We start from the raw sequence: 13429 nt of genomic DNA, 5'->3' as shown, positions 1-13429 counted from the left end.
TTTATCCAGAATGGTATAGGCCCTAGGGGGCTGGACTAGGAGACCTCCAAGGTCCCGTCCAGCTCTATTCTGATTGATTGAAAATTTGTCCTCACACTTACAATTGTTGCACCTGTCCCCAAAGTCAGATAATCAAATTTGGAGCACTTGGCCACTGGCATGAATTTATGATGTTTGCAATATCCCTGAGTGGGTCATGTCATGTAAATGCCTCCTGGCAAGATGGGTGGCAAACAAACAAACAAACAAACATTCACCAATTGCAATATTCTCAGCTGAGGGGTGAGAAAAAAATAAGAATTTCCCAGGGCAGTAGGCTAGAAAGGGATGCCACCCCCCCCAACCCCCCCCCCCCCCACAAAAAGCCAAACCTCAAAAAAAAAAAAAAAAACCAAATCTTTTCAGCATTACAGTGGAGAAAGCCATGTGGATGTGTCTAGGAAGGAGTTGGAAATGCTAATTTTTTAAAAGCTGGACACCCTGCAAGCTCTGGTTGTGCTGAACTCTGGATGGTTATCTAACACTTTTCCTTGTGGTTTATTACACAACCCCATCTGTTGGGTTCTCACAACATAAACCATGGTTTACAGCATGCCACCTTAATCTGAGATCTTAACCCCACGCTTCTCCACCCTCGAGTCAATTGCCCCAAAGTGCTAACTCAACCCGACCTCATCTTGCCCTCTCCACAATTATCCCCATTTCCTCCGTCCGCAGGCCCGGCCCGGCCTTTCTCCGCGGGGCCGGAGGCTCTCCCAGAATGGAAGCTGCCCAGCCGGCGGGGCTAAAATTAGCGCGGCGCGTCCCGGCGCAGCTGTCCCGTCCCGTCTTGTGTCGCCTGGCTTGGCCACCCTCGACGGCTCTCGGCTCTCGCCGCCCGGAGAGGAAGCGGGGCGGCCGCGGGGGCAGGCGAGCGCTCGGGCAAGCCGGTCCCGGCCACCTCACAGAGGCCGGGCTGCGACACAGCCGGGCCGGCCGGTGGTGGCTCCGGGCGGCGCTCCGTCGGGCGACACGGCAACCCGTCCGAAGGCCACCAGCTCGTGAGTATCGTCTGCCGCCGGGGGGGGGGGGGCTGGAGACTCCTCCGACTAGCGGAGGGCTTCTGCTGGGCCTGGAGGGCGCGGGACGGGCGCGGGCGGTTCACACGGGCGCACAGCCTGGCAGCTGGGTTGGAGCGGGGTTACCTGGAGACAGGTGGAGTGGAGGGAAGGGCTGGCCGCCCCCAAACTGACGGCAATTTAAATGGGAGAGCAGCAGCCTGGCTCAAGCCATTTATTTTATTTATTTATTTATTTATTATTGAATTTCTATGCCGCCCTTCTCCCTGAGGACTCAGGGCGGTGTACAGCCAGAATTAAAAAACATGCAGTACAAATATTAAAAAACAATTAAAAGATATATAAATTTGGCCCAATTAAAACTCACCCCAACATGCAAATCTTTGGCTGCTTATACTCTTAACCTGGATTTTGAGTTCTCTCATTGCCACCCAAATAAGCCAGAAGAGGGGCTTCTGCCCCACACACTGTGCCCGAAAAGTCCAAAGTTACAACAGCACTGAAAAAAGTGACTTATGACCATTTTTCACCCTGATGATCCATGCAGCATTCCTACGGTCACATGATCAAAATCCAGATGCTTGGCTTCTGGTTCATTTTTATGAGGTTGCTGCATCCTGGAGTCATGTGATCCCCTTTAGTGATCTCTTGATAAGCAAAGTCAATGGGGAAGGCAAACTCACTTAACAACCATGTAACTACAAGTAGTCTTTGATTTACGACCACAATTGAGCCCAAAATTTCTGTTGCTAAGTGAAACATTTAAGTTAATTTTGCCCCATTTTGCAACCTTCCAAGCCACAGTTGATAAGTTAGTAACCTGGTTGTCAAGCGAATCTGGTTTCCCCATTGACTTTGCTCATGAGAAGTTTTCAGAAAGGGATCACATGACCCTGGGACACTGTGATGGTCATAAATATGAGTCAGTTGCTGAATATCTGAATTTTTGTCACATGACCATAGGGATGATGCAAAGGTTGTAACTATGAAAATTGGTCATAAGTCACCTTTTCCACTGCTGTTGTAACTTTGAACCATCACTAAATGAACTGTTGTAAGTTGAGGACTACCTGTAATTTAACCACTGAAGTGATTCACTTAACAACTCTGGCAAGTAAGGTCATAAAACGAGGCAAAACCTACTTAACAAATGTCTCACTTAGCAACAGAAATTTTGGTCTCAATTGTGGTCGTAAGTCAAGGACTACCCATATTCAGCAAATCTATGACTAGACAAAGCACCGTTAGTATAATAAGTGAATCCATTCAGACTGTGGAGGCTTGATGTGGTCACCATTTCCCCAGCATGATAGCATCACTCCTTGCCTTCAACTCTCCTTGTCCTTTCAAACCTTTCCCTGCTTCCTCTGGTGCCCCATGACCAGATGTCTTAGACTACAAGTCCCATTATGCCACAGAAATGGTGTGTTATGCAGCTCCATAACACACACTGAGGCCCTAGATATGGAAACATTGCTAAATTAGACAGGAGTAAAACTGTTCAGAATCCAGTTTTAAAGTATTAAACATGTTTTACTTGCAGAACCCTTGGATTAAGTGATTGCATTTCAAAAATTCTGACATTGACATATGAACATAAAAAAAATCCTCACCTGTATTTTGCTCTTCAGCTAAGAAATAGTGTGTCTCGATTTTCTGCACTGTGTTTCTGAGTTTAAGTTTAAGAACTATCAATTTCCCAAGACCACAAGAAATCTTTGTGGATGAACAGGGATTTGTTTATCAGAAATTTTCATCCTAGCTAGCATCTTCAACTTTGGGAATATTGAATAGTTTGTAAAATGTTACAGGCCAGAATCACTGGAACTATCCAAAATGTAATATAGAATAATACAAATAAAAGAGTTGGAATGGACTTTGAGGGTCTTCTAGTCCAACCCCCTGCTCGAGCAGGAGGCTCTATCATTTCAGACAAGTGGCTGTCCAATCTCTTCTTAAAAGCCTCCAAGTGATGGAGGGAAGCACCCACAACTTCTGGAGACAAGCTGTTCCACTGATAAATTGTTCTCACTGTCAGGAAATTTCTCCTTAGTTTTAAGTTGCTTCTCTCCTTGATTAGTTTCCACCCATTGCTTCTTGTACTGCCTTTTGGTACTTTGGAAAATAGGTTGACCCCCTCTTTTTTGTGGGACCCCTCAAATATTGGAACACTGCTGTCATGTCACCCTTAGTCCTTCTTTTCACTAGACTAGACGTACTCAGTTCTTGCAACTATTCTTCATATGTTTTAGTCTCCAGGCCCTTAATCATCTCTGCACTCTTTTTTAAAATAATGGGATGACTAAAACTGGATGCAGTATTCCAAGTGTGGTCTTATTAAGGTTTTATAAAGTGGTATGAACACTTCATGTGATCTTGATTCTATTCCTCTGTTTATGCAGTCTACGATTACATTGGCTTTTTTGGCTGCTGCCGCATACTGCTGGCTCATATTTAAGGGATTGTCCACTAGGACTTCAAGATCCCTCTCACAGTTACTGCTTTTGGGCCAGATTTCACTTACGGTAATCTGTACTTGTATGTTTGGTTTTTCTTGTCTAAGATTCCTCTGTTGTTCCCAGAGAGATTGAAGCAAAGATATTTTATTGCTACACAAACTTTGGCTTCTATTCTGTGGCTCAGGACAAGACAGGTATAGGTCATCCGTGGCTTACAACCACAATTGGGACCAGAACTTCCATTGCTAAGTTGGTTAAGTGAATTACGCCTGATTTTGTGATTGTTTTTGCCATGGTCATTAAGCAAATCACCACAGTCATTAAAGGAAGTGCATGATTGTTAAGTGAATCCAGCTTCCCCTATTGGCTTGCTTGTCGGAAGCCATCTGTGAAGGTTACAAACGGTGATCATGTGACTCCAGGATGCTGCAACCAGCATCAGTCCTTGGGGGGGTGGGGACGACACTGTAATGGTTTAAGGACAGGTTGTAAGTCATGTTTTTCACTCTTTACATAACTTCAGATGGTTGCTAAATAAATGGTTGCCAGTTGAGGGCTATCAGTACATTCAACTGCTTCTCCCCCATCGCATCCTGAAGAACTGGATCCCAGGCAAAAAGAATTATACCCAAATCAAACATGTCACTCATGGTCCTCCTTTTGATTAAACTAGACATATCCAATTCCTGCAACTGGTTTTCATATATTTTAGCCTCTAGTTCCCTAGTCATCTTTGTTGCACAGCTAGCTGGGAATTCTGGGAGTTGAAGTCCTCATGTCTTAAAGTTGCCAAGTATTTTCTTTACTTTGTAGGGAAATGCTAGGGAAGCCACCTGAAATACATTTATTTATTCATCCAGACCGTAGAAACTACATTGTGTTTGCATGTAAATAGTGTATGCTGGATTTGGTACTTGTGAACCAGCTGCGTCTCACCAAGAGACCCCTGACCAAGGTTGCAAAAACTGTGCTTTATCCAAATCATTAACTCAGCATCTGTGTGACTCCTAGCTTCCAGCACAGCACCATTCACGATGAAAGTCCCCCTCAAGAGACAATTCAAGATGAGCCTGCTGGATATCACCAAGATGTTCTCCCTGTTCCAACCCAGTGAAGATGAAGATGGGGACAAAGAAAGACAAGAGCTGAGTCTCGCCGTGTCACAGGACAGCTACCAGCTGTTGGACCAACTGTTGCACCAAGAGAGTTATAAACGCGTCATCAACAGTCGGAGTGGTTGGGGGGTGCCAGGCACTCCCCTGCGCCTAGCGGCTTCCAAGGGCCACGTCAAGTGCGTCAAGGTGCTTCTGGACCACGGAGCCGAAGTGGACAGCTTGGATGTCAAGGCCCAGACACCACTGTTTGTTGCTGTCAACAATGGGCACCTTGATTGTGTGAAGGTCCTCTTGGAGGCAGGGGCTTGTCCTTCTGGGAGCATTCACAACAACTGCACCCCGTTGCTCACGGCTGCAAGAGAAGGATCCCTGGGAATCCTGCAGGAGCTGCTGTCACACGGGGCAGACCCTAACGTCAAACCTCGAATCCCGGAGTGGGCGGCCAACTCTGTGGCCTGCTGTGGACCTTTGTATTTGTCTACCGTCTATGGTCATCTGGAGTGCTTCAAGACCCTCTTGCTGTACGGGGCTGAGCCCAACTACAACTGCTTGGATAGGAACATGATCACCCGAATTAAACACCCCAAGACTCTCCTGGAAGTCTGCTTGAAGCATGGCTGCAGGGTGGAGTTTGTCAAGCTCCTCATTGATTTTGGTGCCAGTGTCTACTTGCCTGGCATCATGTTGGGGAAGAGCTCAGCAAACCCTGAAGTGCTTGAGCTGTTGGCCAGAGAAAGAGGTACCTTGTTTTTTCTTTTATTTAATGTAATACAAGGTTATGCAGATTCTTAAAATCTCTCTCCTCTCCTTCCTTCCTTCCTTCCTTCCTTCCTTCCTTCCTTCCTTCCTTCCTTCCTTCCTTCCTTCCTTCCAGGCCGAGGGAGGCCACTGTTCCTCAGACGGCCGGTTGTGAGACCCTCCTTGTGAAGTGGGGTCATGGGGTTCAGATGGGTTTGCTGATCACGTACCTGGCTCCCTGCCACGTGGCAGCAGCCCTGCCCGAGCTACTCAACGTTATCGCCGCGGTGGCGGTTGATACCCCCAGACTTATGGTCATGGGGGATTTCAACCTGCCGTCCGTGGGTGAGACGTCTGAGGTGGCTCGGGAGTTCATGGCTTCCATGACGGCTATGGATCTGACCCAGCTAATTCATGGCCCTACGCACATGGGGGGAAACACACTGGACTTGATTTTTGTCTCTGGACAGTGGCTGAGTGATCTCGAGATAGGGGACATAGCCATCGAGCCCTTGTCATGGTCGGATCACTCTCTCCTTCGCCTTGATCTTCGAACCGCTGCTCCCCGCCGCAGGGAGGCGGAACCGATAAGATGGTACCGCCCCAGGCGCCTGATGGAACCTGATAGGTTCCAGACGGAGCTTGGGCCAATGCCTGAGGTCCTGGCTCACGCCTCGACTGGAGACTTAGTGGCCGCCTGGGATAGGGCGGCCGCTGGAGCTCTGGATCGAGTCGTGCCTTTGCGGCCTCTGACCCGGCGCCGATCTCACCTGGCTCCTTGGTTTACCGAGGAGCTGAGGGAGATGAAGCGCCGGAAAAGACGCCTAGAGAGTAGTTGGAGGGCCAGTCGCACTGAATCTGACCAGACACTGGTAAGATCTCATATTAAGAATTACCTAGTGGCGATAAAAGCAGCGAAACGTACTCATCTTGCTGCTCTTATTGCGTCATCAGATAACCGCCCGGCCGCCCTGTTTAGGGTGACCCGTTCCCTGCTCCACCAGGAAGCGAGGGAGGACCCCTTGGAGGGAAGAGCCGAGGACTTTGTTCAGTATCTGTATGACAAAATCACTCAGATTCGGGAAGATCTGGACTCCGACTGGGTAGATCCAGTGGGGGTGACGGAGGCAGGTCCTGAGAATGTTATCTGGGATGAGTTTGACTCTGTGACCCCTGAGGACGTGGACAGGATTCTGGGTAGACTGAATGCGACCACATGTTTGTTGGACCCGTGCCCCTCCTGGTTAGTGCTGGCTTCCCGGGAGGTGACGCGAGGCTGGCTCCAGGGGATTATAAACGCTTCATTGAGTGAGGGTGTCTTTCCCGCCGCCTTGAAAGAGGCGGTGGTGAGACCTCTCCTCAAGAAGCCTTCCCTGGATCCGGCAATATTGGCTAATTATCGTCCAGTCTCCAACCTTCGCTTTGTTGCGAAGGTTGTCGAGAGTGTGGTGGCACGACAGTTTCCCCGGTACCTGGATGAAACGACGTATCTAGATCCGTTCCAGTCGGGCTTCAGGCCTGGGTACAGCACGGAAACGGCATTGGTCGCGTTGGTGGATGATCTCTGGAGGGCTCGGGACAGAGGTTGTTCCTCTGTCCTGGTCCTATTAGATCTCTCAGCGGCTTTTGATACCATCGACCATGGTATCATGCTGCACCGGTTGGAAGGGTTGGGGGTGGGAGGCACCGTACTACAGTGGTTCTCCTCCTTTCTCTCTGACCGGTCGCAGTCTGTGTTGACAGGGGGGCAGAGGTCGACCCCGAGGCCCCTTATATGTGGGGTGCCACAAGGATCGGTCCTCTCGCCCCTTTTGTTCAACATTTATGTGAAGCCGCTGGGCGAGATCATCCGTGGTTTCGGGGTGGAGTACCATCAGTACGCTGACGACACCCAGCTGTACATCTCCACCCCAGACCACCCCAACGATGCCCTTGAAGTGATGTCCCGGTGCCTGGAGGCCGTACGGATCTGGATGGGGAGAAACAGGCTCAGACTCAACCCATCCAAGACCGAGTGGCTGTGGTTTCCGACGTCCCGATATAGTCAGCTGGTGCCATCGCTGACTATTGGGGGCGAAGCATTGGCCCCCACGGAGAGGGCTCGCAACTTGGGTGTCCTCCTGGATTCACGGCTGTCTTTAGAAGAGCACTTGACGGCCGTGACCGGGAGGATTTTTCATCAGGTTCGCCTGATCCGCCAGTTGCGTCCCTTTCTGGATCGGGACTCGTTACGCATGGTCACTCATGCCCTCGTCACCTCCCGTCTGGACTACTGTAATGCTCTCTACATGGGGCTCCCCTTGAGGAGCACTCGGAGGCTCCAACTGGCGCAGAGTGCAGCTGCGCGGGTGGTGATGGGAGCGACGTGGCGCTCCCATGTAACGCCCCTCCTGCGCGAGCTGCACTGGCTCCCGGTGGTCTTCCGAGTGCCCTTCAAGGTTTTGGTTATCACCTTTAGAGCGCTCCATGGCTTAGGACCTGGTTATCTACGGGACCGCCTGCTACCACCAATAGCCTCCCACCGACCAGTACGCTCCCATAGAGAGGGGCTCCTCCGGGTGCCGTCGGCCAAACAATGTCGACTGGCGGCCCCCAGGGGGAGAGCCTTCTCTGTGGGGGCACCTACTATCTGGAACGAGCTCCCCCCCAAGATACGGAGGATTCCGGATCTGCGTACCTTCCGTCGCACGCTTAAGACGTTCCTATTCCAGCAAGCCGGCCTGACCTAAACTTCTCCGCTTTTAAATGGGAATTTTAAATTTGGTTTTAAATTATTGGGGTTTTAAATATGGTTCAGCCAAATTTATTTAATTTGTTTTATCTCTATTTTAAATTTTGTATTTCCATGTTTTATTTTTATGGCTGTTCACCGCCCTGAGTCCTTCGGGAGTAGGGCGGTATACAAATTCAATAAATACAAAATACTTCCTTCCTTCCTTCCTTCCTTCCTTCCTTCCTTCCTTCCTTCCTTCCTTCCTTCCTTCCTTCCTTCCTTCCCTTCCCTTCCCTTCCCTTCCCTTCCCTTCCCTTCCCTTCCCTTCCCTTCCTCTTTCCATACATTGCCTATCACATTATTTGTTTCTGAGATAAGCAATACTACACAAGGTACATAAAATGAATACAAAAGAGTCACCCAAAACAATTCAAGTCATAAGCTAAGAAAAAAAACCAGACAGACATATACATATAGCTAAATCTACATTCACAACAACAGCATTCCGTATACTTTCCATACTTTTCTTTATGGATTAAGTACAAAATGAATAACTGGTTTTCTTTATAGCCTGGATGGAAGTGACCATCTCTTCCTAGAAATTCTGCCAAACAGTTTTGCATCAGTCACAGCTGAAGAGTAACAAAATTATGAGCACTTGTCCCAAAGGTGCTTTTCCAAAAGGCAATTGGACTTTCTTGCTTTTTTTCTTGAAAATGTTTCACTTCTCATCCAAGAAGTTTCTTCAGCTTCTTGGATGAGGAGCAAAACATTTTCAAGGAAAAAAACAAAGTAAGTCCAGTTACCTTTTGAAAAAGCATCTTTGGGACAACCTGGATGACTGAGAATCTCCATAGGTTTTTGTTAATTAAAGTCATTAAGTTGAGTACCTATGGCGATTCTCCATCATCCAGGTCATGGTTGTCCCAAAGATGCTTTTTCAAAAGGCAACTGGACTTTCTTACTGTTTTCCTTGAAAATATTCTGAAGAAGCTTCTTGGATGAAAAGCAAAACATTTTCAACGAAAAAAAAGCAAAAAAGTCCAGTTGACTTTTAGAAAAGCACCTTTGGGACAATCATGACCTGGATGTTGGAGATTCTCCATTGACACTATGAACATTGGTTGCCCCGAGTTCCAGGTGAATAGGTTTCTAGGGGTCTTGGGGTGAACTTTAAGGGTTAGTAGAAAACTTTTTCTTCTTTTTTCCCTCTCCCCTGCTCTCCTTCTCCCCCTAGATCTTCCAATGTTCTCCAAGGTGGCCCTTCTTCCCTTCCTCTTTCATCTCCAGTATCTTATTATTTTACATATTTCCCCCCAAAAAACCAATTCTGCATGGAACAGCTCTATTTCAATCCATATACAGAACAGCTAGATTTCATACTGGGCATAGACCAAAAACCACAAAGCATGGATGGTTCTTTGTTCTTCATTTCTATTGATGTGATGACCTTGAAGGCATTACAGGGAGTGAAATCTTTAGCAGCGTTAACCATGCAATGATGATTACTGCCTCTCTCTCCTCCTCATTCCCTCCTGCTGTTCCAGCATTGCCCAAATCCTTGATGTCTCAGTGCAGACTGGCAATCAGAAGATTTATGAAACTGGAGAACCATCCCGAAGCGGTGGATCAACTGGACATCCCACTAGTGCTGCTCAACTACCTCAAACACCAAGTGTAACAGATGATCAACACTGAATTGCCCAGGGTACTGTAACTGGATAACGAAAAAAGAAAGAAAGAAAGAAAGAAAGAAAGAAAGAAAGAAAGACACTTCTAAGAATTGAAAAACCAGTGTGTGGTGGTTTGCTTGAATGAATTTGATGGTGTGTGAGAAAAATAATGCACTAGCTAAACAGAGTTTCCCAATGTAGGGAATCTTAAGAAGCGTGGACTTCAACACCCAAAATTCCTCCAGGCAGCATGCTGGCTGAGGGAATACTGGGAGTTGAAGCCTACCATCTTAATATTAACAAATTCACTATCTTAACATTAACAAGTTCACCAACTTTATATTAACATTGACCAACTAAAATGTACAAAAAAAAAAAATCTCACTCTCCTGATGGACCGTTGGGAAGAATCAAGCTTTATTCTTGTGGGGTTTTTTTGAAGATCAAGCTCCATTGCTCTAAAGCAGAGATTTGCAACACCGAGGTTAACGAAAGGGCACAATTAATGAAGAGATTGCTATCCACCACCATAGAATGAATGAAACCCTATTGCTCAGGAGAGGGATGTTTTAGGAGGAATTCTAAAATTCTTTGGTCTTTAACTGTGACATTCCTATGTTTGGACTGAGCTAGCATTTTCATCTGTTTTTGTCAGGTTCTAAAACCCAAGAGAAACATGTTGTGGTTGTTCTAAACAGATTTGTAGGATGTAGAATAACAGAGTTGGAAGGGACCTTCAAGGTTTTCTAGTCCAACCCCCTGCTCCAGCAGGAGATCCCGTCCCATTCTGAATAAATGATGTCCGGGGTCTTCTTGAAAACCTCCAGTGATAGAGCACCCACAACTTCTGGACGCAAGCTGTTCTTTATTTATTTCTTTATTGTTCCTCACCTTCAGACAGAAATCTTGCCAAAGTAGACTTGTCCCATCAGGGGAATTCTGGAAGTTGAAGTCCAAACATCTTAAAGTTGCCAAGGTTGAAAAATGCTGTATTTGAGAGTTCATCTTGTGGTACCACATGAGTGTTTTAATCAATATCACTTTTATTTGATAAGATTAAACTTGTTTAATGCAAATAATGGATTTAATTATTACTAGTGGAAGCATTTTTAATTCTCTAGATAAAAGTAAATGTAATTTTAAGAGCAAGCTCACTGCATTAAATACAAACATTTTTTTCCTCTCTCAAATTCTGAAGCAAAATCAGATTTATTTTAAAGATATGTATCATTATATTCCATCATTAAGTCAATTGAGAACAACAGATTTTCATGAAAATGATTTTGCATGTTTTCAGCACTGTTCAGTTTAATCTGGCGGAAGAGGAATGAGAAGATTGTTTATGCTGCAATATCACAGGCTCAATATTAATAAATGGATGAATAAATGGCAAAATTAATTGCTTGGATTCATCTAAAAAGTCAGATTTTTAAAAATTCATCAGTGTCTTTCCCTGTTGGGATGATGCCAAGCTGGGCTAAATGCTGCCTTGAAAACTATTTTGACAATCTTTTAATTATAGTGTTTATTTTAATGTTAAGCAATAATGCTTCTGAGATTAAATATATTGTTTTGTATTTTTAAAAAAGAATAGTACAGGTTATTTTCCACTAGGTGACAGTATTGAACCAAAAACATTACCTAGGTACCCTTATGGATTGTTCTATAATTCTAACAGAAGGGGCAGAAGAGGACAATTGCACTCAAACTCTACTTGAGTGAATCAGGAAGGTGCAATGATGGAGGTGGGATTAAGATGGATTTTGGCTCAAAGTGGCAAAATCTTTCTTAGGTTCTCTTCTCGCATTTTTACGAAGATCCTGGCCATTTTGTAACCCAAGCATCCCTCATTAAGTGTTGTACTTTATGATTCTTGATGAACGTATCTTTTATTTTATGTACACTGAGAGCATATGCACCAAGACAAATTCCTTGTGTGTCCAATCACACTTGGCCAATAAAAATTCTATTCTATTCTATTCTCCTCCTCCTTCCCTCCTTCTCTTTCTTTCCTCCTCCTCCTTTGGAAAGACTAATCTGAAATAGTACATTCTGACAATTTCTTTTGCTTTTTAAAGAAAAGCCGGTTTTAGAGCTTACACTGTCATTTTCATATTGTTGGCAATTATGATGTTGTTGAACAGAGTTGGAGGGTTGTGGAGAAGGAATTTGGGGGTTCCCATCTCTATTGGACAGTTACTAATTACTATCTCATCTCCCACATGTAAAAAACTAGGCTTTATGAAAAATCCATCTGCCAATATCATCTTGGATATTTTAAAGCACAGGGCAATAGAAAAGCATTTGCATTATTTATAAACCCAAAATCTAATTACATCAGAAGACTGTGAACCCTATTAACCAGCGTTTTCTAAGCCATAGAAATGCTTAGGGAAATGTTGAGTTCCATGCTTTGGTTCTTTCAAAATGGAGCTGGGGAAGCTTGTTTGTTTGTTTGTTTGTTTGTTTGTTTGTTTGTTTGTTTGTTTGTCTGTCAAATTTCTATGCTGCCCAACTCCCTGGGGACTCTGGGCGGCTTACAACAAAAAATAATGTGAACAATATACCATAAAAGTTGTTTTAAAAAAACATTAAAAACCTATACACTCCATTCATGGCCAGGTCTCGCAAGATTGCAGCAGTGAGATCAATGGCCCCAGGCCTGCCGGAAAGGCCAGGTCTTCACCGCTTTCTGGAAGGCCAATAGGGTGGGGATGGTCTGGACCTCAGGAGGTAACTGGTTCCAGAGAGCTGGGGCAGCCACAGAGAAGGCCCTCCCCCGCGGGCCTGCCAACCAACATTGTTTAGCTGACGGGACCCGGAGGAGACCAACTCTGTGGGATCTTACCGGTCGTTGGGAGCTATGTGGTGGAAGGCGGTCTCGAAGATAGCCTGGCCCTAAGCCATGTAGGGCTTTAAAGGTAATAACCAACACCTTGAATTGTGTCCGGAGACCGATAGGGAACCAGTACAGCTCACAGAGAATTGGTGTAATGTGGGTGTATCTAGGTCCGCCCACAATAGCTCGCGCGGCTGCATTCTGGACCAACTGTAGTCTCCGAATACTTTTCAAGGGTAGCCCCATGTAGAGCGTGTTGCAATAATCCAACCGTGAGGTGACAAGGGCATGAGTGACTGTGAGGAGAGCCTCCTGATCTAAGTAGGGTCGCAGTTGGTGCACCAAGCGAACTTGTGCAAAAGTCTCCCTAGCCGCAGCTGTCAGATGTTGCTCTAATCTTAGCTGTGAATCTAGAAGGACACCCAGATTGCAAGCCCGTTCTGAGGGGGACAATTTCTCCCCCCTCAGGACCAGAGATGGACAATCGACAGAGTCTTTAGGGGGCAATACCCAGAGCCATTCTGTCTTGTCTGGGTTAAGTCTGAGCCTGTTGACTCCCATCCAGACTCTCACAGCCTCCAGGCACCGGCACATCACATCCACTGCATCACTGAACTGACGCGTGGTGGAGATATACAGCTGGGTGTCATCAGCATATTGCTGATATCCCACCCCGTATCGTCGGATGATTTCACCCAGTGGTTTCATGTAGATGTTAAATAGGAGGGGAGAGAGGATCGAGCTCTGAGGCACTGCGCAAACGGGCCTACGGGTCGACCTCTGTCCTCCTACCAACACCGACTGTGACCGACCATAGAGTTAGGAGGAGAACCA

The 13429-nt window shown here is 46.2% G+C and overlaps 1 protein-coding gene across 1 annotated transcript; it reads left to right on the top strand.

The window, feature by feature from the left end:
• Window positions 1-861: 861 nt before the first annotated feature.
• Window positions 862-11675, top strand: ASB12 (ankyrin repeat and SOCS box containing 12). The gene is made up of 3 exons (XM_070952179.1): window positions 862-1040; window positions 4529-5371; window positions 9631-11675. The coding sequence occupies exons 2-3, from the start codon at window positions 4552-4554 to the stop codon at window positions 9762-9764; spliced, it is 954 nt and encodes a 317-aa protein (XP_070808280.1). The 5' UTR covers window positions 862-1040; window positions 4529-4551; the 3' UTR covers window positions 9765-11675.
• The last annotated feature ends 1754 nt before the right edge of the window (window positions 11676-13429 follow it).

Source organism: Pituophis catenifer, unplaced genomic scaffold (genome assembly GCF_029215685.1).
Source record: "Pituophis catenifer annectens isolate HBS135680 unplaced genomic scaffold, rPitCat1.0.hap2 SCAF_11, whole genome shotgun sequence".
NCBI classification, from domain to species: domain Eukaryota; kingdom Metazoa; phylum Chordata; class Lepidosauria; order Squamata; family Colubridae; genus Pituophis; species Pituophis catenifer.
Note: the sequence above shows the minus strand (reverse complement) of the source record. Positions and strands in the feature narration are given on the sequence as shown.